Source organism: Salmo salar, chromosome ssa07, assembly GCF_905237065.1.
Source record: "Salmo salar chromosome ssa07, Ssal_v3.1, whole genome shotgun sequence".
Taxonomy (NCBI): domain Eukaryota; kingdom Metazoa; phylum Chordata; class Actinopteri; order Salmoniformes; family Salmonidae; genus Salmo; species Salmo salar.
In genome coordinates this window covers 10,763,669-10,787,525 of record NC_059448.1, presented here as the reverse complement: position 1 = coordinate 10,787,525, position 23,857 = coordinate 10,763,669, and the positions used below count along the sequence as shown (strand labels likewise).

The following is a 23,857-nucleotide window of genomic DNA, read 5'->3' as shown; positions in this document are numbered from 1 at the left end:
CCAGAATTCCATAACCATCACAGCCATAACCACAATCCCAGCTGCTTTTGTATCAGTTCAGTGAAGATTCTGCTGTAATACCACACGTCTGACAATTACTTTCGCCATGCCTCAAGGCACCATGGGTAGGAGAGTGTCCAGTTGTCACCGTTGCCACGCCGCCTCACTAACTCAAATTTGGACTCCCGTCAAACAGAAACCAAAATGTTGGCGGCAGTTCAATCATAACAAAAACTGACAGCCGGGCGAATAAACATTAGCTGTGTATTTAGACGGGGAATCAAGATACATTTCCTCACTGGCATTTCATTATTAAGGAACTTAACACAGGGACATTGAAATCTTTAACACGTTTAACAATGTGCTTTTTTGTTCCACTTATCAAGTACTGTCAAGTCCAACTTCAGTTTTATGGCCTCTGGATTTGGCTGAGTTTCTTTGGAAAATATTTCAGTTTGAAGTAATTGGAACTCAAAGAGAAACAAAGTCTGTGTGTTCCTGTGGAAGACCAGTGTCAGGTGTTTGTTCCTGTGGAAGACCAGTGTCAGGTGTTTGTGTTCCTGTGGTGATAAGTGGAAGACCAGTGTCAGGTGTTTGTGTTCCTGTGGTGATAAGTGGAACACCAGTGTCAGGTGTTTGTTCCTGTGGAAGACCAGTGTCAGGTGTTTGTTCCTGTGGTGATAAGTGGAAGACCAGTGTCAGGTGTTTGTTCCTGTGGAAGACCAGTGTCAGGTGTTTGTTCCTGTGGTGCTAAGTGGAAGACCAGTGTCAGGTGTTTGTTCCTGTGGAAGACCAGTGTCTGGTGTTTGTTCCTGTGGAAGACCAGTGTCAGGTGTTTGTTCCTGTGGAAGACCAGTGTCAGGTGTTTGTTCCTGTGGAAGACCAGTGTCAGGTGTTTGTTCCTGTGGAACACCAGTGTCAGGTGTTTGTTCCTGTGGAAGACCAGTGTCAGGTGTTTGTTCCTGTGGTGCTAAGTGGAAGACCAGTGTCAGGTGTTTGTGTTCCTGTGGTGCTAAGTGGAAGACCAGTGTCAGGTGTTTGTTCCTGTGGAAGACCAGTGTCAGGTGTTTGTTCCTGTGGTGCTAAGTGGAAGACCAGTGTCAGGTGTTTGTGTTCCTTAAGTGGAAGACCAGTGTCAGGTGTTTGTGTTCCTGTGGTGCTAAGTGGAAGACCAGTGTCAGGTGTGTGTTCCTGTGGTGCTAAGTGGAAGACCAGTGTCAGGTGTTTGTGTTCCTGTGGTGCTAAGTGGAAGACCAGTGTCAGGTGTTTGTTCCTGTGGTGCTAAGTGGAAGACCAGTGTCAGGTGTTTGTTCCTGTGGTGATAAGTGGAAGACCAGTGTCAGGTGTTTGTTCCTGTGGAAGACCAGTGTCAGGTGTTTGTTCCTGCGGAAGACCAGTGTCAGGTGTTTGTTCCTGTGGAAGACCAGTGTCAGGTGTTTGTGTTCCTGTGGTGCTAAGTGGAAGACCAGTGTCAGGTGTTTGTGTTCCTGTGGTGCTAAGTGGAAGACCAGTGTCAGGTGTTTGTTCCTGTGGAAGACCAGTGTCTGGTGTTTGTTCCTGTGGAAGACCAGTGTCAGGTGTTTGTTCCTGTGGAAGACCAGTGTCAGGTGTTTGTTCCTGTGGAACACCAGTGTCAGGTGTTTGTTCCTGTGGAAGACCAGTGTCAGGTGTTTGTTCCTGTGGAAGACCAGTGTCAGGTGTTTGTTCCTGTGGTGCTAAGTGGAAGACCAGTGTCAGGTGTTTGTGTTCCTGTGGTGCTAAGTGGAAGACCAGTGTCAGGTGTTTGTGTTCCTGTGGTGCTAAGTGGAAGACCAGTGTCAGGTGTTTGTGTTCCTGTGGTGCTAAGTGGAAGACCAGTGTCAGGTGTTTGTTCCTGTGGTGCCTAAGTGGAAGACCAGTGTCAGGTGTTTGTTCCTGTGGAAGACCAGTGTCAGGTGTGTGTTCCTGTGGAAGACCAGTGTCAGGTGTTTGTTCCTGTGGAAGACCAGTGTCAGGTGTTTGTTCCTGTGGAAGACCAGTGTCAGGTGTTTGTTCCTGTGGTGCTAAGTGGAAGACCAGTGTCAGGTGTTTGTGTTCCTGTGGTGCTAAGTGGAAGACCAGTGTCAGGTGTTTGTGTTCCTTGGTGCAGTGGAACACCAGTGTCAGGTGTTTGTTCCTGTGGAAGACCAGTGTCAGGTGTTTGTTCCTGTGGTGCTAAGTGGAAGACCAGTGTCAGGTGTTTGTGTTCCTGTGGTGCTAAGTGGAAGACCAGTGTCAGGTGTTTGTTCCTGTGGTGATAAGTGGAAGACCAGTGTCAGGTGTTTGTGTTCCTGTGGTGCTAAGTGGAAGACCAGTGTCAGGTGTTTGTTCCTGTGGTGCTAAGTGGAAGACCAGTGTCAGGTGTTTGTTCCTGTGGAAGACCAGTGTCAGGTGTTTGTTCCTGTGGTGATAAGTGGAAGACCAGTGTCAGGTGTGTGTGTTCCTGTGGTGCTAAGTGGAAGACCAGTGTCAGGTGTTTGTTCCTGTGGTGATAAGTGGAAGACCAGTGTCAGGTGTTTGTTCCTGTGGTGATAAGTGGAAGACCAGTGTCAGGTGTTTGTTCCTGTGGTGCTAAGTGGAAGACCAGTGTCAGGTGTTTGTTCCTGTGGAAGACCAGTGTCAGGTGTTTGTTCCTGTGGTGCTGAGTGGAAGACCAGTGTCAGGTGTTTGTTCCTGTGGTGCTAAGTGGAAGACCAGTGTCAGGTGTTTGTTCCTGTGGTGCTAAGTGGAAGACCAGTGTCAGGTGTTTGTTCCTGTGGAAGACCAGTGTCAGATGTTTGTTCCTGTGGTGCTAAGTGGAAGACCAGTGTCAGGTGTTTGTTCCTGTGGAAGACCAGTGTCAGGTGTTTGTGTTCCTGTGGTGCTAAGTGGAAGACCAGTGTCAGGTGTTTGTGTTCCTGTGGTGCTAAGTGGAAGACCAGTGTCAGGTGTTTGTTCCTGTGGAAGACCAGTGTCAGGTGTTTGTTCCTGTGGAAGACCAGTGTCAGATGTTTGTTCCTGTGGTGCTAAGTGGAAGACCAGTGTCAGGTGTTTGTTCCTGTGGTGCTAAGTGGAAGACCAGTGTCAGGTGTTTGTTCCTGTGGAAGACCAGTGTCAGGTGTTTGTTCCTGTGGAAGACCAGTGTCAGATGTTTGTTCCTGTGGTGCTAAGTGGAAGACCAGTGTCAGGTGTTTGTTCCTGTGGTGCTAAGTGGAAGACCAGTGTCAGGTGTTTGTTCCTGTGGTGCTAAGTGGAAGACCAGTGTCAGGTGTTTGTTCCTGTGGAAGACCAGTGTCAGGTGTTTGTTCCTGTGGAAGACCAGTGTCAGGTGTTTGTTCCTGTGGAAGACCAGTGTCAGGTGTTTGTTCCTGTGGAACACCAGTGTCAGGTGTTTGTTCCTGTGGAAGACCAGTGTCAGGTGTTTGTTCCTGTGGTGCTAAGTGGAAGACCAGTGTCAGGTGTTTGTGTTCCTGTGGTGATAAGTGGAAGACCAGTGTCAGGTGTGTGTTCCTGTGGTGATAAGTGCTAAGTGGAAGGCCAGCGTTTAATTTGACACATGCCCCTCTGGATTTTAAGCGCTTGTGCAAGTTGAGTGACAGCCATACATTTGTGAAATTTTACTCTCTCGCGCTCCCCGCTCTCTCTCGTGCTCCCATTTTTCTCTCTCGCTCCCCGCTCTCTCTCCCCCCTCTCTCTCTCCCCTCTCTCTCTCCTGCTCTCCTCCCCCTTTCTCTCCCCACTCTCTCTCTCTCCTCTCTCTCAATCTCCTCTCTGTCTCTTGGTTCCAGCTAGCCTACAGTTAACGACTAGCTGGCTAATGAAATGTGTCTTAATAGCTGTGCTGAGGACCTGAAATAGTAGACCCTTGAGAATCGTTATTTACTGTTCTTTAAGAGTGGCTGGCCTGTCCAGTTGAGTTATGACACTGCCATATGGTTACTGTTGAGAAGGAGCTAGTTTGTTCCAAGTTGGCGTCACGCCTCTTGTATACATGCGCTCACATGCTATTGTTGCCTTGATACTGTAGGATGTGTTGACACTGTAGGGGGTGTTGATACTGTAAGATGTGTTGATACAGTAGGGGGATGTTGATACAGTAGGGGGGTGTTGATACTGTAGGATGTGTTGATACTGTAGGATGTGTTGATACTGTAGGATGTGTTGATACAGTAGGGGGTGTTGATACAGTAGGGGGTGTTGATACTGTAGGGGGTGTTGATACTGTAGGATAGGTTGATACAGTAGGATGTGTTGATACTGTAGGATGTGTTGATACTGTAGGATGTGTTGATACAGTAGGGGGGTGTTGATACTGTAGGATGTGTTGATACTGTAGGATGTGTTGATACTGTAGGGGGGTGTTGATACTGTAGGATGTGCTGATACTGTAGCATGTGCTGATACTGTAGCATGTGTTGATACTGTAGGATGTGTTGATACAGTAGGGGGTGTTGATACAGTAGGGGGTGTTGATACAGTAGGGGGTGTTGATACAGTAGGATAGGTTGATACAGTAGGATGTGTTGATACTGTAGGATGTGTTGATACTGTAGGGGGGTGTTGATACAGTAGGATGTGTTGATACAGTAGGATGTGTTGATACAGTAGGGGGTGTTGATACAGTAGGATGTGTTGATACAGTAGGATGTGTTGATACAGTAGGTGGGTGTTGATACAGTAGGTGGGTGTTGATACTGTAGGATGTGTTGATACTGTAGGGGGTTTGTTGATACTGTAGGGGGTTTGTTGATACAGTAGGGGGGTGTTGATACAGTAGGGGGGTGTTGATACAGTAGGGGGGTGTTGATACTGCAGGATGTGTTGATACTGTAGGGGGGTGTTGATACTGTAGGATGTGTTGATACTGTAGGGGGGTGTTGATACAGTAGGATGTGTTGATACAGTAGGATGTGTTGATACAGTAGGGGCTGTTGATACAGTAGGATGTGTTGATACAGTAGGTGGGTGTTGATACTGTAGGATGTGTTGATACTGTAGGGGGTTTGTTGATACTGTAGGGGGTTTGTTGATACAGTAGGGGGGTGTTGATACAGTAGGGGGGTGTTGATACAGTAGGGGAGTGTTGATACTGCAGGATGTGTTGATACTGTAGGGGGGTGTTGATACTGTAGGATGTGTTGATACAGTAGGGGGGTGTTGATACTGTAGGAGGTGTTGATACAGTAGGATGTGTTGATACTGTAGGATGTGTTGATACTGTAGAATGTGTTGATACTGTAGGATGTGTTGATACTGTAGGGGGGTGTTGATACTGTAGGGGGGTGTTGATACTGTAGGGGGTGGTGATACAGTAGGGGTGTAGATACTAGGATGTGTTGATACTGTAGGATGTGTTGATACTGTAGGATGTATTGATACTGTAGGGGGGTGTTGATACAGTAGGGGGGTGTTGATACTGTAGGATGTGTAGATACTGTAGGGGGGTGTTGATACTGTAGGGGGTGTTGATACTGTAGGGGGTGTTGATACTGTAGGATGTGTTGATACTGTAGGGGGGTGTTGATACAGTTCGGGGGGTGTTGATACAGTTCGGGGGGTGTTGATACAGTTCGGGGGGTGTTGATACTGTAGGGGGGGTGTTGATACTGTAGGGGGTGTTGATACTGTAGGGGGTGTTGATACTGTAGGGGGGTGTTGATACTGTAGGGGGGTGTTGATACTGTAGGGGGGTGTTGATACAGTTCAGGGGTGTTGATACAGTTCGGGGGTGTTGATACAGTTCGGGGGGTGTTGATACTGTAGGGGGGTGTTGATACTGTAGGGGGGTGTTGATACTGTAGGGGGTGTTGATACTGTAGGGGGTGGTGATACAGTAGGGGTGTAGATACTAGGATGTGTTGATACTGTAGGAGGTGTTGATACTGTAGGATGTATTGATACTGTAGGAGGTGTTGATACAGTTCGGGGGGTGTTGATACTGTAGGGGGTGTTGATACTGTAGGATGTGTTGATACTGTAGGATGTGTTGATACTGTAGGATGTGTTGATACTGTAGGAGGTGTTGATACAGTTCAGGGGGTGTTGACACTGTAGGGGGTGTTGATACTGTAAGATGTGTTGATACAGTAGGGGGATGTTGATACAGTAGGGGGGTGTTGATACTGTAGGATGTGTTGATACTGTAGGATGTGTTGATACTGTAGGATGTGTTGATACTGTAGGATGTGTTGATACAGTAGGGGGTGTTGATACAGTAGGGGGTGTTGATACTGTAGGGGGTGTTGATACTGTAGGATAGGTTGATACAGTAGGATGTGTTGATACTGTAGGATGTGTTGATACTGTAGGATGTGTTGATACAGTAGGGGGGTGTTGATACTGTAGGATGTGTTGATACTGTAGGATGTGTTGATACTGTAGGATGTGCTGATACTGTAGCATGTGCTGATACTGTAGCATGTGTTGATACTGTAGGATGTGTTGATACAGTAGGGGGTGTTGATACAGTAGGGGGTGTTGATACAGTAGGGGGTGTTGATACAGTAGGATAGGTTGATACAGTAGGATGTGTTGATACTGTAGGATGTGTTGATACTGTAGGGGGGTGTTGATACAGTAGGATGTGTTGATACAGTAGGATGTGTTGATACAGTAGGGGGTGTTGATACAGTAGGATGTGTTGATACAGTAGGATGTGTTGATACAGTAGGTGGGTGTTGATACAGTAGGTGGGTGTTGATACTGTAGGATGTGTTGATACTGTAGGGGGTTTGTTGATACTGTAGGGGGTTTGTTGATACAGTAGGGGGGTGTTGATACAGTAGGGGGGTGTTGATACAGTAGGGGGGTGTTGATACTGCAGGATGTGTTGATACTGTAGGGGGGTGTTGATACTGTAGGATGTGTTGATACTGTAGGGGGGTGTTGATACAGTAGGATGTGTTGATACAGTAGGATGTGTTGATACAGTAGGGGGTGTTGATACAGTAGGATGTGTTGATACAGTAGGATGTGTTGATACAGTAGGTGGGTGTTGATACTGTAGGATGTGTTGATACTGTAGGGGGTTTGTTGATACTGTAGGGGGTTTGTTGATACAGTAGGGGGTGTTGATACAGTAGGGGGGTGTTGATACAGTAGGGGGGTGTTGATACTGCAGGATGTGTTGATACTGTAGGGGGTGTTGATACTGTAGGATGTGTTGATACAGTAGGGGGGTGTTGATACTGTAGGAGGTGTTGATACAGTAGGATGTGTTGATACTGTAGGATGTGTTGATACTGTAGAATGTGTTGATACTGTAGGATGTGTTGATACTGTAGGGGGGTGTTGATACTGTAGGGGGGTGTTGATACTGTAGGGGTGGTGATACAGTAGGGGTGTAGATACTAGGATGTGTTGATACTGTAGGATGTGTTGATACTGTAGGATGTATTGATACTGTAGGGGGGTGTTGATACAGTAGGGGGGTGTTGATACTGTAGGATGTGTAGATACTGTAGGGGGGTGTTGATACTGTAGGGGGTGTTGATACTGTAGGGGGTGTTGATACTGTAGGGGGTGTTGATACTGTAGGATGTGTTGATACTGTAGGGGGGTGTTGATACAGTTCGGGGGGTGTTGATACAGTTCGGGGGGTGTTGATACTGTAGGGGGGTGTTGATACTGTAGGGGGTGTTGATACTGTAGGGGGTGTTGTTACTGTAGGGGGTGTTGATACAGTTCGGGGGGTGTTGATACTGTAGGATGTGTTGATACTGTAGAATGTGTTGATACTGTAGGATGTGTTGATACTGTAGGGGGGGTGTTGATACTGTAGGGGGGTGTTCATACTGTAGGGGGTGGTGATACAGTAGGGGTGTAGATACTAGGATGTGTTGATACTGTAGGATGTGTTGATACTGTAGGATGTATTGATACTGTAGGGGGGTGTTGATAGAGTAGGGGGGTGTTGATACTGTAGGATGTGTAGATACTGTAGGGGGGTGTTGATACTGTAGGGGGTGTTGATACTGTAGGGGGTGTTGATACTGTAGGGGGTGTTGATACTGTAGGATGTGTTGATACTGTAGGGGGTGTTGATACTGTAGGGGGGTGTTGATACTGTAGGAGGTGTTGATACTGTAGGGGGTGTTGATACTGTAGGGGGCTGTTGATACTGTAGGGGGGGTGTTGATACAGTTCGGGGGTGTTGATACAGTTCGGGGGGTGTTGATACTGTAGGGGGGGTGTTGATACTGTAGGGGGTGTTGATACTGTAGGGGGTGTTGATACTGTAGGGGGTGTTGATACTGTAGGGGGTGTTGATACAGTAGGAGGTGTTGATACTGTAGGGGGGTGTTGATACAGTTCGGGGGGTGTTGATACAGTTCGGGGGGTGTTGATACAGTTCGGGGGGTGTTGATACTGTAGGGGGGGTGTTGATACTGTAGGGGGGGTGTTGATACTGTAGGGGGGGTGTTGATACTGTAGGGGGTGTTGATACTGTAGGGGGTGGTGATACAGTAGGGGTGTAGATACTAGGATGTGTTGATACTGTAGGAGGTGTTGATACTGTAGGATGTATTGATACTGTAGGAGGTGTTGATACAGTTCGGGGGGTGTTGATACTGTAGGGGGTGTTGATACTGTAGGATGTGTTGATACTGTAGGATGTGTTGATACTGTAGGATGTGTTGATACTGTAGGAGGTGTTGATACAGTTCGGGGGGTGTTGATACTGTAGGGGGTGTTGTTTTCCCAGTCCTCAGTTTGGTTTAGACCCCCTGCTTCATCTCTGCAGAACCTCCTGATCCTTACATTACTGTAGATCCAATATTGAGTTAAGGGATCAGAATGTGTTAACATAATGCGGTGATGTGTTTGAAAGTGTTCACGTACAGTTGAGAGTAAAGTAACATGTCCTCATTGGATAATGCTAGCTTGTCAATGAATGAAGCCACAGGGATTTCTGGTGAATAGTGAAATCTTTGGCCAGGGAGGAGGTCCTGGTGTGAAAGCCAGACCCATGTGTCTGCTGTAGCTGGGTAGACTCATGGCATTTTAGGGTAGCACGGCGTGTCTTTTTCTAGGTTACATGAGACTGTGTGTGTGTGACCTGACGGGTAGGAGGTCCCTTGTATTGCATGTGAGGTAATATTTGTCTGTTTCAGCATATGGCCTTTGACCTCTTTTCTCTCCTCTGACTACCACGTAACCTACACCAACCACCGGAACCCACCAGAACCCACAACCACACGCAGATCCAGTTCCCCTGCCCATAGGGACCCAGCGTCCCCGGTGTCTGTGTGTGCATGCTTGTGTGTGTGTGTGTGTGTGTGTGTGTGTGTGTGTGTGTGTGTGTGTGTGTGTGTGTATGCGAGTGATCTGTGCCTAAGGACAACTACAGAATGAGAAATAGAATGCTTTTTCAGTTAATTACTAGGTCCCAGTTAGTAACTCTGGTATTAGCTGTCTGAGTAGATGTGGTGGTTACTTACTACTGCTACTCTCTGCTTCAGCTCTTTGACGTTGATGTTTTTTTACCTTCTTATAAAGAGGTGTATTTTGATGTGCTGACTATAGCTGTTCTCTCTGTTTTGGTGGTTTATTTATATACATGGGGAGGGGAATTAGAGTGTCATGTTGATAACTTCAATAATTGATATTGTCGTTAACCTCTTGGGGCTAGGTGGGACGCTAGCGTGCCACCCGTGGTGCACTCCATCAACAGCAGGTGCATTTCAAGAGCGGCAAATTTGAATCCAAATAAATGTCAAAATTCAAATTTTTCAAAAATACAACTATGTTACACCATTTGAAAGACAAACATCTCCTTAATCTAACCACGTTTTACGATTTCAAAAAGGTTTTACGGCGAAAGCATAAATTTAGAGTATGTTAGGACAGTACATTTACAAGAGTTGTGTGTAATGTTTTGTCAAGTCAAAGACAGGGTCACCAAAACCATAAAACCAGCTAAAATGATACACTAACCTTTTACAATCTCCATCAGATGACACTCCTAGGACATTATGTTAGACAATGCATGCATTTTTAGTTCTATCAAGTTGATATTTATATCCAAAAACAGCGTTTTACTATGGCATTGATGTTGAGGAAATCGTTTCCCTCCAATAACCGGCAGTCAAGTCAGCGTCACAAATTAAATAATTAAAATTAGAAAACATTGGTAAAATATTATATTGTCATTTAAAGAATTATAGATTTACATCTTTTGAACGCAATCAACTTGCCAGATTTAAAAATAACCTTACTGGGAAATCACACTTTGCAATAATCTGAGCACTGTGCCCAGAAAAATACGCGTTGCGATACAGACTAGACGTCATGTTGGGGAGATCTAAAATCGAAAATACTATGTAAATAATCCATTACCTTTGATTCTCTTCATCAGATGTCACTTCCAGGTATCACAGGTCCATAACGAATGTAGTTTTGTTCAAAAAAGCTCATCATTTATGTCCAAAAATCTCCGTCTCGTTAGCACATGATGTAAGCCAGCCGGACTTCTCGTCATGAACGAGGGGGAAAAAATATATTTCCGTTCGTTCAAACATGTCAAACGTTGTATAGCATAAATCATTAGGGCCTTTTTAACCAGAACATGAATAATATTCAAGGTGGACGAATGCATAGTCTTTTATAACGTATTGGAACGAGGGTACCCAACATGAAGTAGCGCGCCAGGTGTCTAATGGGACATCACCGTTCCATGGCTCTTGTTCGGTCAGATCTCCCTCCAGAAGACTCAAAACACTTTGTAAAGGCTGGTGACATCTAGTGGAAGCAATAGGAAGTGCCAAAATATTCCTAAACCCCTGTGTTTTTCAATGGGATAGGTTTAAAGTCAATACAACACATCAGGTATCCACTTCCTGTCAGAAAATGTCTCAGGGTTTTGCCTGCCAAATGAGTTCTGTTATACTCACAGACACCATTCAAACAGTTTTGGAAACTTTAGAGTGTTTTCTATCCATATATAATAAGTATATGCATATTCTAGTTACTGGGTAGGATTAGTAACCAGATTAAATCGGGTACATTTTTTTTATCCAGACGTGCAAATACTGCCCCCTAGACCCAACAGGTTAAGGTAAGGAGAACCGATACATTGTATCAGTTAGAAGGCAACAAGATAACACCAGGGACAACAAACGCAACACCAATGACAACAAATGGCGCCAGCATCCAACACACATCTCACATGAATGGAAAACCTCTCTTGTTTATGTCATCTCGAAATAGACTTCCTCCTTTATTTCCATTCATCTTGCCACCCACTCACCCAGAATGCTTTGTGACCCTGCGAGCGCTGAGTTTATAGATTTTTCCTGTGAATCCAGCGACGGCACACCACCAGACGACCGCCACACACAGGAAGTTGTCTTCATAACCAACGTGTCCTCATAAACCCCCAAACAGATGTGTCGTCGTCAAACCCACATACACTTTCAAATTTGACTCAGTGTTTCACACCTTTTACAAACTGCACCAGAACCAGTTGTACCAGCTCCGTCAGCAATACTTAATACATTCAGATGTTTTCATATGCATCCAGGACATCTTTCTTCAGAAGTGCAGATGGGACATTTTACTGCAGATGTTTAGCATAGTTTCATATTAGCAGTAGATCTGCTGTAGTTGTGACAGGACTTCACAGGACTACAGTACACATTTGCTCTGAAACAAGCTGTTTCCTTCATGTTGTGAGTTTGTTCGCGTGAGAGAGAGAGGGAGAAGTTCCATTGTTGAGGTTTTGCAAGATAAGCCAACTGGTTTCCAGGGCCTATTTTTAGCTCAAATTTGACCCCTTTTGGGCCGTATTTTGACAGGTGTATTTATTAAGCATGAGTCCCCGGAACACAGCGTCACCACGGATCACTTCACTTCCTGTCACATGGGTCATTGTAGGGTCAAAACGTCACACACATACATACACTCGCGCACTGAGAATGTGACACCCACACACACACTGAAAATATGACATCTGAGAGGAAGGGAATGGGAAGGTGACTTTTGTTTTCCTGAATTGCAGCAGGTGGCCTACCCAAGTTCCATTGTTCTTTTCCAAGACTTTTGATAATAACTTAAAACACTCTTCTCCAATTGGGCTCAACTAAAACAAAATAGTAGTATTACTGTACAAGGTCCTCAGGCTTTATGTCTTCTGTACAGCGATAAAACATGAACCTTCATCACCATCTCTTTCCTCGGGTGGACAACATGACATGTCTTTGTAGAATGGATGTGCTGTAAAAAGTGGTGAGGGAGTTGGACTTGAGACCTGACCAATGGTTGTTGTCACACTGATGCAATACGGAATGCACTTAGCTAGAAGTTGTGCTTAAGATAGCATCTATTTGGCTACCTGGTGATATGTAAATATGTAGATTTCTGTGATGGAGGACGCCTGCTAAGCAAATGCATTATATGACCTTTGTAAACATCATTTAGATATGCTAATGCTCCTTCCAAAAAGTTTTGTCTTCATGACAAGTTGCATTTCATTATTTAGCTGCATTACTTTGATTATAATGTCAATGATTTACTGAACATATTTTATATTTTTTCTCCAATTAAGCGATATCGTCCAGTCACGCACCCTTGCAAATAGTTTTGCCAAGTAACATGGGTTTCTTACCCAGTGTCCTCTCACCTGAACTTAGCCGGGGCTGTGGTCCAATCAAAAGTCTCCGTTAGCTATTGCGTTGCTGCTTGGCAATGTGGCAGCTAACGTGTCAAGTCTTGTTTCAGTAAACAGATCCTACATTTAAAAAATAATCTTACCCTGCCTACGCAGTCTACACTTACTTTGAACTTCGACTTTCTAACCTAAGCAATATGTTACTAATGGTGTGCATTTTATTTTACCTTCATACATCTTGTCTCATCGCTGCAACCCCCCAACGGGCTCAGGAGAGGCGACGTTGGAATCATGCGTCCTCCGAAACATGACCCGCCTTACCGAGCTCTTCAACACCCGCCAGTTTAACCCGGAATCCAGCCGCACCAATGTGTCGGAGGAAACACTGTTCAACTGGCGACCGGGGGTCAGCCTGCAGGAGTCGCTAGGGCGTGATGGGCCAAGTAAACCCTCCCCTAACTCGAACAACGATGGGCCAATTGTGCGCCGTCTTATGGGACTCACAGCCGGGTGTGACACAGCCTGGGAATGAACCTGGGGTCTGTAGTAATGGCTCTAGCACTGTGATGCAGTGCCTTAGACCTCTGCTTCACTCAGGAGGCCCCATTTTACCTTTAATTTAACAGGGAGTCGCAAGGATTCCTGTGTCTTAAAATTACCAACAAATTACACATTGGAAATACACACACAAACAAAACAGACAATACAAAAAAAAACTATCACATTCATCAGCAAAGAGGTCCTCAATCAACACTCTGAACTGCCGAAAGGCACCAATACATCCATTTGTAGGGAACTCTGAAAATTGCACACCATGTATGGAACAAAGAAACTGAAGGTATACAGTGGAAATGCCCAGATATTTGTAAGCATGGACATGATCAATGTGGGTACCATCCAAGGTACATATGCTTAAATCATTAGAATAATTTTTGTGTGCGCAAGAAAACATTTACTTTGTTTTACCCGCATTCAATACTAATTTAAGGCCTAAGGTTTTCTGTAAAACAATGAAAGCAGACTGGAATACACAACAGTATCATCCACATACAGGTTCAGATTAATGTTATTGACAGACAAGCCAATATTGTTAATGTATAAAGTAAAAAGTACTGGACCCAGAACTGACCCCTGTGGGACACCTTTTGTTATATTCAGAAAACTTGATTTAACACCATCCGTAGACATGCATTGAGTTCGATCTGTCAAGTAGTTTCTAAACCAGTTGCATGCACCCTGGTCTAGGCCAGTTGAAGAAATCCTCTGAATTAGCAATGAGTGATCAACAGTATCGAAGTCCTTTGACAAGTCTATGAAGAGGGCAGCACAATGATGCCTTTTATCCATACAGTTAACTACATCATTTATAACATAGGGACGCAGCAGAGATAGTGCTATGACCTGGTCTAAAGCCAGACTGATGAACATTCAGAATACAATTCATAGATGAGAAGGATCTTAGCTGAGAATTAATCAAGAATTCTACACTGAACAAAAATATAAATGCAATTTTGCAACAGTTTCAAAGATTTTACTGCGTTACAGTTCATATAAGGAAATCAGTCAATTGAAATGAATTAAGCCCTGTCCTATGGATTTCACATGACTGGGAATGCAGATATGCATCTGGTCAAAGATACTTTTTTTTTTATTAAGTAGGGGAGTGGATCAGAACACCAGTCAGTATCTGGTGTGACCACCATTTGACTCATGCAGCACGACACATCTCCTTGGCATAGAGTTGATCACGCTGTTGATTGTGGCCTGGTGAATGTTGTCTCACTGCTCCTCTTCAATGTCTGTGCAAAGTTGATGGATTTTGGCAGGAACTGGAACACACTGTTGTAGACATTGATCCAGAGCATCCCAAACCTGCTCAATGGGTGACATGTCTGGTGAGTATAAAGGCCACGGAAGAACAGGGACATTTTCAGCTTCCAGGAATTGTGTACAGATCCTGGCGACATGGGGCTCAGCATTATCATCCTGACACATGAGGTGATGGAGGCGGATAAATTGCATAACAATGGGCCTCGCTCGTCACAGTATCTCTGTGCATTCAAATTGCCATCGAATAAAATGCAATTCATCCATGAAGAGCACACTTCTCCAGCGTGCCAGTGGCCATCGAAGGTCAACATTTGCCCACTGAAATTGATTACGATACCAAACTGTAGTCCAGTCAAGACCCTGGTGAGGACAACGAGCATGCAGATGAGCTTCTCTGAGACGGTTTCCAGTTTGTCCTGAAATTCTTTGGTTGTGCAAAACCCACAGTTTCATTAGCTGTCCGGGTGGCTTGTGAAGAAGCCAGGTGTGGAAGTCGGATTTAAACACATTTTAGAGAAAAAAGCTTTTTTGTGTGTATTCAATATTTCTGGGATCTTTTATTTCAGCTCATGAAACATGGGAGCAACACTTTACGTGTTGATGCAGTGTTTACGTTTCTGTGTTATTGTGTATTGTTCAACAGATAATGCCTTACTCATTGTATCCAGTGGAATATTGTTTAAAGAGAGAGTGTCTTATTCTATAGATCCCAGCTGGTTTGACACTGCACTCACTAGCCTGTCTGTCCTGACTAACAGTCTGGTTTAGAGTAATGACTGGTCCATGTGCAGTATACACTACATTATCAGCTGTGTGTAGGTTGTCAGCTGTGCATGTGTCTGCTCACAGTGTGTGTGTGCACTTTTGTGTGGTTATAGTGAATACGTAGGCATGCTTTTGTGAGTGTATGTGTTCCATTGGACTGTATAGATAATGTGTGTGGCACTCGCTCAGACAGTTTGGCGCAAGCCCAGCTCACACTGTCCTTTTGAAAGGGATACAGTGGCTTGCGAAAGTATTCACCCCCCTTGGCATATTTCCTATTTTGTTGCCTCACAACCTGCAATTAAAATAGTTATTTTTTTTGGGGGGGGGTTGTTGTATCATTTGATTTACACAACATGCCTACCACTTTGAAGATGCAAAATATTTTGTATTGTGAAACAAACAAGAAAAGACAAAAAAACTGAACTTGGGCGTGCATAACTATTCACCCCCCCAAAGTCAATACTTTGTAGAGCCACCTTTAGCAGCAATTACAACTGTCTCTTGGGGTATGTCTCTATAAGCTTGGCACATCGAGCTACTGGGATTTTTGAACATTCTTCAGGGCAAAACTGCTCCAGCTCCTTCAAGTTGGATGGGTTCCTGCTGGTGTACAGCAATCTTTAAGTCATACCACAGATTCTCAATTGGATTGAGGTCTGGGGTTTGACTAGGCCATTCCAAGACATTTAAATGTTTCCCCTTAAACCACTCGCGTGTTGCTTTAGCAGTATGCTTAGGGTCATTGTCCTGCCCCATCCCAGTCTCAAATCTCTGGAAGACTGAAACATGTTTCCCTCAAGAATATCCCTGTATTTAGAGCCATCCATCATTCCTTCAATTCTGACCAGTTTCCCAGTCCCTGCAGATGAAAAACATCCCTACAGCATGATGCTTCCACCACCATGCTTCACTGTGGGGATGGGGTACTCTGGGTGATGAGAGGTGTTGGGTTTGTGCCAGACATAGCGTTTTCCTTGATGGCCAAAAATCTAAATTTTTGTCTCATCTGACCAGAGTACCTTCTTCCATATGTTTGGGGAGTCTCCCACATGCCTTTTGACAAACACCAAACGTGTTTGCTTTTTTTTCCTTTAACCTCTTACATCTAGACGTTCCGCTAGCGGAACACCTGCTCCAATATCCAATGATGGGTGTGGCGCGAAATACAAACTCCTATAAAATCCGAAAACTTCCATTTTTGAAACGTATGACTATTTTACAGCATTTTAAAGACAAGACTCTCGTTAATCTAACCACACTGTCCGAGTTCAAAAAGGCTTTACAGCGAAAGCAAAACATTAGATTATGTCAGCAGAGTACCCAGCCAGAAATAATCAGACACCCATTTTTCAAGCTAGCATATAATGTCACAAAAAACAAAACCACAGCTAAATGCAGCACTAACCTTTGATGATCTTCATCAGATGACAACCCTAGGACATTATGTTATACAGTGCATGCATGTTTTGTTCAATCAAGTTCATATTTATATAAAAAAACAGCTTTTTTACATTAGCATGTGACATTCAGAACTAGCATACCCCCCGCAAACATCCGGTGAATTTACTAAATTACTCACGATAAACGTTCACAAAAAACATAATTATTTTAAGAATTATAGATACAGAACTCCTCTATGTACTCGATATGTCCGATTTTAAAATAGCTTTTCGGTGAAAGCACATTTTGCAATATTCTCAGTAGATAGCCCAGCCATCACGGCTAGCCATTTAGACACCGACCAAGTTTAGCCCTGACCAAACTCCGATTTACTATTACAAAAGTTTGATTACCTTTGTTGTCTTCGTCAGAATGCACTCCCAGGACTGCTACTTCAATAACAAATGTTGGTTTGGTCCAAAATAATCCATCGTTATATCCAAATAGCGGCGTTTTGTTCGTGCGTTCAAGACACTATCCGAAGTGTAAATAAGGGTCACGAGCATGGCGCAATTCATGACAAAAGATTTCTAAATATTCCATTACCGTACTTCGAAGCATGTCAACCGCTGTTTAAAATCAATTTTTATGCAATTTTTCTCGTAAAAAAGCGATAATATTCCGACCGGGAATCTGCGTTTAGGTAAACAGACGAAAGAAAACAAAGCATTCTGTCGACGCGGCACGAGCCTGAGTCTCACAGTACTGTAACCAGCCACTACCCAAACGCGATACTTTTTTTCAGCCAGAGCCTGCAAAGCCACGATTCAGCTTTTTGCCGCCTTCTGAGAGCCCATGGGAGCCGTAGGAAGTGTCACGTAACAGCAGAGATCCTCTGTAATGGATAGAGATAATCAAGAAGGGCAAGAAATTGTCAGACAGGCCACTTCCTGCATGGAATCTTCTCAGGTTTTGGCCTGCCAAATGAGTTCTGTTATACTCACAGACACCATTCAAACAGTTTTAGAAACTTTGGAGTGTTTTCTATCCAAAGCTAATAATTATATGCATATTCTAGTTTCTGGGCAGGAGTAATAATCAGATTAAATCGGGTACGTTTTTTTATCCGGCTGTGAAAATACTGCCCCCTAGCAATAACAGGTTAAGCAATGGCTTTTTTTCTGGCCACTTTTCCATAAAGCCCAGCTCTGTGGAGTGTACGGCTTAAAGTGGTCCTATGGACAGATACTCCAATCTCCGCTGTGGAGCTTTGCAGCTCCTTCAGGGTTATCTTTGGTCTCTTTGTTGTCTCTCTGATTAATGTCCTCATTGCCTGGTCTGTGAGTTTTGGTGGGCGGCCCTCTCTTGACAGGTTTGTTGTGGTGCCATATTCTTTCAATTTTTTAATAATGGATTTAATGGTGCTCTGTGGGATGTTCAAAGTTTTGGATATTTTTTTAGAATCCAACCCTGATCTGTACTTCTTGACAACTTTGTCCCTGACCTGTTTGGAGAGCTCCTTTGTCTTCATGGTGCCGCTTGCTTAGTGGTGTTGCAGACTCTGGGGCCTTCCAGACCAGGTGTGTGTATATGATGAGATCATGTGGCAGATCATGTGACACTTAGATTGCACACAGGTGGACTTCATTTAACTAATTATGTGACTTCTGAAGGTAATTAGTTGCACCAGATCTTATTTAGGGGCTTCATAGCAAAGGGAGTGAAAACATATGCACACACCACTTTTCAGTTTTAATTTTTTTGAATATTTTTAAACAAGTTTTTTTTTTTTTTCACTTCACCAATTTTGACTATTTTGTGTATGTCCATTACATGAAATCCAAATAAAAAATCGATTTAAATTACAGGTTGTAATGCAACAAAATAGGGAAAACGCTAAGGCAGATTGCAAGGCACTGTAGGCTGTACTGTTGGACTCATCTGCTGTAGGATTCTCTAGAGCACAAATGAAAACAATGTGGCCTCTTGGGATGTGAGTGGAATATCATACCAGACTGTAAAATGGAAACATTGCTGGAAGAGGGTATCTCAGAAGTGATGTTTTTGACAGGATACAATAGTGCCCATGCTGATTTTTTTCTTTATTTAACTAGGCAAGTCAGTTAAGAACAAATTCTTATTTTCAATGACAGCCTAGGAACAGTGGATTAACTGCCTTGTTCAGGGGCAGAACGACAGATTTGTACCTTGTCAGCTCAGGGATATGAACTTGCAACCTTTCGGTTACTCGTCCAATGCTCTAACCACTAGGCTATGCTGCCGCCCCAATGACACAGTTTTGCTCTCTGATGCTGTTAAATGTCTTCAATACAATCTCTAGAATGAAGTTTGAAAATTGCAGACACTCATTTTCTGAGACGTACTGTTTTTTGCGACTTGGAGTGACGTGGCCTTGTGGTACAGCCATATTCACCCATTCCATTTGCATAGCACAGTGTTTTTAAAAACAGATCATGTCAAATAAATATGTACATAATAAATTATGTAAATCTGTCTGGACGTGAATTGTGAACATCTGTCAACGTCTTGCCAAATGGATGTTTATAGATGTGATTATACCATGGCATTATGGAATTCTCATTTTTGATTGGCTTGAAGGGCATTCTAGAGCGTTCATTATTTCCTTACAGAGCACGGTTTATCTGCACGGTCAAATTCAATGGCTATAGTTCATTCTTATATGTTCTATATTTGAGCTGCTTTTGAAAGCAAAAGTGAAATGTGGCATTGTTGAATTAGATTGTCCTAATAGCAAGCTAGGACTGATGGTTTGGTTAGCTAAACGAGCAAGTCTGTGTTTGGTTATCAAGACAACTACTGTATCTATCTAGTCAACTCGCTAGCTACTTCAGTGGATGTTGAACACATTTCTAGTGCCAAATTAACACATTTCTGGCGGAAAATGTGTTAAAATATAACCATGGTATAACAGGGATAATCAAATAGGGGTTCTATGCGTTCTCTGGAAAATAATGCGGAAGGTAATTTCCACCATTTCCACGTCATTAATTATTTTGCATAAAACGCATAGGCCCTCGTTGATTATCCCTTACTTAATACACAAGACTTGACGCCTGCGACCTTTAACCTGAGTATGACATTTAACATTTGATCTTTGAACTCTCTCTCCAGACCCCTGTCTGACAGTGATGCCTCCATGCATGGGTGACGCAGACCGTTTCAGCCTGGAGGCCCTCCGGGTCATTCACAAACAGCTGGATGACGACAATGACGGGGGAATCGAGGTCAACGAGAGTGTAGAGGTGAGTAATACTAAAACTGGATTAGTCTATGTATGTGACATTCGAATGTGATCATTTGTGATACCAAGTCATTGGTGTTATCAAGTCATGTATGTGACCTGCTTATTTCTGTTACAAATCATGTGTGTAATTTGGTCATTGGTGTTATGAAGTCATCTCTGTTACGAAGTCACTGGTGTTATCAAGTCGTCATTGTTCCCTGGTCATTTCTGTTTTCCAAGTTATTTATTTTTTTATGATATTGTTTTGAGTATGCATTGTTAAGGTGGGAATGCTTTGTGGCTTTAAAGGTTGACCTGAACTTGGCCTTAAAGCCTTACAGCCTCATAAACAACGCCATAAACTAATGGAATAATGTTTGCAAGCCATTATCAGCTTAGGAAGCTAGTGGAGAGATAGTGGAGATAAGAGAGGGAGAGATAATTATAATATGATGGGCCTTTCTCAGTGTGATTGACAGTAAGACCACCATGACCTGGTCTGACCTATAACCTTTCGTAATCAGCACCCTCTTAGTTGAATAAAAAAACGCATTTATTGTGTGTGTGCTTACACATTTGTGTTTGTGTGCCCATGCATGTGTAGGATGACGGAGCAAGGTATTTCCCTGCCACTTTATAAGGGTAAAGAGAAGCTGCGTAAAAGCCCATGTTTATGGCCCCAGTAGGATTTGATAGCTCTTCTGGAGTGCACGGAGGCAAAGAGTTGCCCATTCTGCCAAGACATGAGCTGTCCTCGGATCAGCCCTTAAGAGGACGGTTGTAGTGCCACTAGAGATCCCCAGTGGTGTACGACTAGGTGTAGGGGGAAGTTGCACCTAGATGCTGATCTTGGGTGATTTCCATTTTTTCCATTTTCTCCGCTAATGGTTAAGGTTAGGATTTGGGGAGGGGATTTTGATCTTACAGTGAGGGAAAAAAGTATTTGATCCCCTGCTGATTTTGTACGTTTGCCCACTGATAAAGAAATGATCAGTCTATAATTTTAATGGTAGGTTTATTTGAACAGTGAGAGACAGAATAACAACAAAAGAATCCAGAAAAACGCATGTCAAAAATGTTATAAAATGATTTGCATTTTAACGAAGGAAATAAATATTTGACCCCTCTGCAACACATGACTTAGTACTTGGTGGCAGAACCCTTGTTGGCAATCACAGAGGTCAGACGTTGCTTGTAGTTGGCCATCAGGTTTGCACACATCTCAGGAGGGATTTTGTCCCACTCCTCTTTGCAGATTTTCTCCAAGTCATTAAGGTTTCGAGGCTGACGTTTGGCAACTCGAACCTTCAGCTCCTTCCACATATTTTCTACGGGATTAAGATCTGGAGACTGGCTAGGCCACTCCAGGACCTTAATGTGCTTCTTCTTGAGCCACTCCTTTGTTGCCTTGGCTGTGTGTTTTGGGTCATTGTCATGCTGGAATACCCATCCACGACCCATTTTCAATGCCCTGGCTGAGGGAAGGAGGTTCTCACCCAAGATTTGACGGTACATGGCCCCGTCCATCGTCCCTTTGATGCGGTGAAGTTGTCCTGTCCCCTTAGCAGAAAAACACCCCCAAAGCATAATGTTTCCACCTCCATGTTTGACGGTGGAGATGGTGTTCTTGGGGTCATAGGCAGCATTCCTCCTCCTCCAAACACGGCGAGTTGAGTTGATGCCAAAGAGCTCCATTTTGGTCTCATCTGACCACAACACTTTCACCCAGTTGTCCTCTGAATCATTCAGATGTTCATTGGCAAACTTCAGACGGGCATGTATATGTGCTTTCTTGAGCAGGGGGACCTTGCGGGCGCTGCAGGATTTCAGTCCTTCACGGCGTAGTGTGTTACCAGTTGTTTTCTTGGTGACATCGTCCCAGTTGCCTTGAGATCATTGACCAGATCCTCCCATGTAGGTCTGGGCTGATTCCTCACCGTTCTCATGATCATTGCAACTCCACGAGGTGAGATCTTGCATGGAGCCCCAGGCCGAGGGAGATTGACAGTTCTTTTGTGTTTCTTCCATTTGCGAATAATCGCACCAACTGTTGTCACCTTCTCACCAAGCTGCTTGGCGATGGTCTTGTAGCCCATTCCAGCCTTGTGTAGGTCTACAATCTTGTCCCTGACATCCTTGGAGAGCTCTTTGGTCTTGGCCATGGTGGAGAGTTTGGAATCTGATTGATTGATTGCTTTTGTGGACAGGTGTCTTTTATACAGGTAACGAGCTGAGATTAGGAGCACACTCTTAAAGGGAGTGCTCCTAATCTCAGTTTGTTACCTGTATAAAAGACACCTGGGAGCCAGAAATCTTTCTGATTGAGAGGGGGTCAAATACTTATTTCGCTCATTAAAATACAATCAATTTATAAATGTTTTTACATGCGTTTTTCTGGAATTTTTTGTTGTTATTCTGTCTCTCACTGTTCAAATAAACCTACCATTAAAATTATAGACTGATCATTTCTTTGTCAGTGGGCAAACGTACAAAATCAGCAGGGGATCAAATACTTTTTTCCCTCACTGTACATCTGTACCCCAAGCGAAACTTGACCCTGGAATGTGTGACTATTCCCAGGGAGATTGGATTGACACTCTCAGGCCTACATGTGACATGGTCTGCTCTTTTCTGTTCATGCTGCGTTAGAAGCCTAACCGTCTTAGAAAATTCACCCAATTTATACACTGAGTGCACAAAACATTAAGAACACCTGCTCTTTCCATGACATAGACCGACCAGGTGAAAGCTATGATCCCTTATTGATGTCAGTTGTTAGATGAAGGGGAGGAGAACGGTTAAAGAAGGTTTTTTAATCCTTGAAACATGGATTGTGTATGTGTGCCATTCAGAGGGTGAATAGACACAAGATTGAAGTGCCTTTAAACAGGGTATGGTAGTAGGTGCCAGGCGCACCAGTTTGTGCCAAGAACTGCAATGCTGCTGGATTTGTCACTCTCAACAGTTTCCAGTGTGCATCAAGAATGGTCCACCACCCAAAGGACATCCAGACAACTTGACACTACTGTGGGAAGCATTGGAGTCAACATGGACCAGCATCCCCGTGGAACGCTTTCAACACCTTGTAGAGTCCATGCCCCAACGAATTGAGGCTGTTCTGAGGGAAGAAGGGGGGGTTTTCCTAATGTTTAGTATACTCAGTGTATATACATAATTCCCAATAACTTGTTTGACACGCTTTGTTTGATTATTTTATTATTGATGAAAAATTGTGTTAAGGGTTAAATGCCTTTTTGGGAGTTTGTTATAAAATTTGGTGAAGTAGGTGTTGACGGTGACAGGGTTGACGGGGTTGAGGATACAAGGGTTGGGGAAAGGGGGCCACTTTAGGGATGTCCTCACCCCCTGTCACACAAATCTTGGCCCACCTCCACCCATAATGTGGGAGTGACACCAGCGTTTCCCCTCTACTTCTCTTACACACACACACTCACGCACACAACCTCAATCTCTCTTCCTGGCAGTAGGGAGGTAACGGGTGATAGTGATGCGGTAACGGGGTTGACAGTAACCTTGTCACAGAGGGACAGGGGACATAATATGGGGATTTGGACACCAGTAGTGAGGTGGCTCTAGTCTAGGGCTACTGGATAGTGACACCAGTAGTGAGGTGGTCCTAGTGTAGTGTAGGGCTACTGGATAGTGACACCAGTAGTGAGGTGGTTCTAGTGTAGTGTAGGGCTACTAGATAGTGACACCAGTAGTGAGGTGGTTCTAGTGTAGTGTAGGGCTACTGGATAGTGACACCAGTAGTGAGGTGGTTCTAGTGTAGTGTAGGGCTACTGGATAGTGACACCAGTAGTGAGGTGGTGCTAGTGTAGTGTAGGCTACTAGATAGTGACACCAGTAGTGAGGTGGTTCTAGTGTAGTGTAGGGCTACTGGATAGTGACACCAGTAGTGAGGTGGTTCTAGTGTAGTGTAGGGCTACTGGATAGTGACACCAGTAGTGAGGTGGTTCTAGTGTAGTCTAGGGCTACTGGATAGTGAC

At 44.1% G+C, this 23,857-nt stretch overlaps 1 protein-coding gene across 2 annotated transcripts in view; it reads left to right on the top strand.

Moving 5' to 3' along the window:
* Positions 1–23,857, top strand: part of LOC106608537 (stromal interaction molecule 2) — a 96,559-nt gene that overhangs the window by 40,340 nt on the left and 32,362 nt on the right. For both annotated transcript variants that reach the window (XM_045721489.1, XM_045721488.1), the window contains exon 2: positions 19,736–19,866. In XM_045721489.1, coding sequence (XP_045577445.1) covers positions 19,736–19,866 — 131 coding nt within the window. The remainder of the gene's footprint in view (positions 1–19,735; positions 19,867–23,857) is intronic.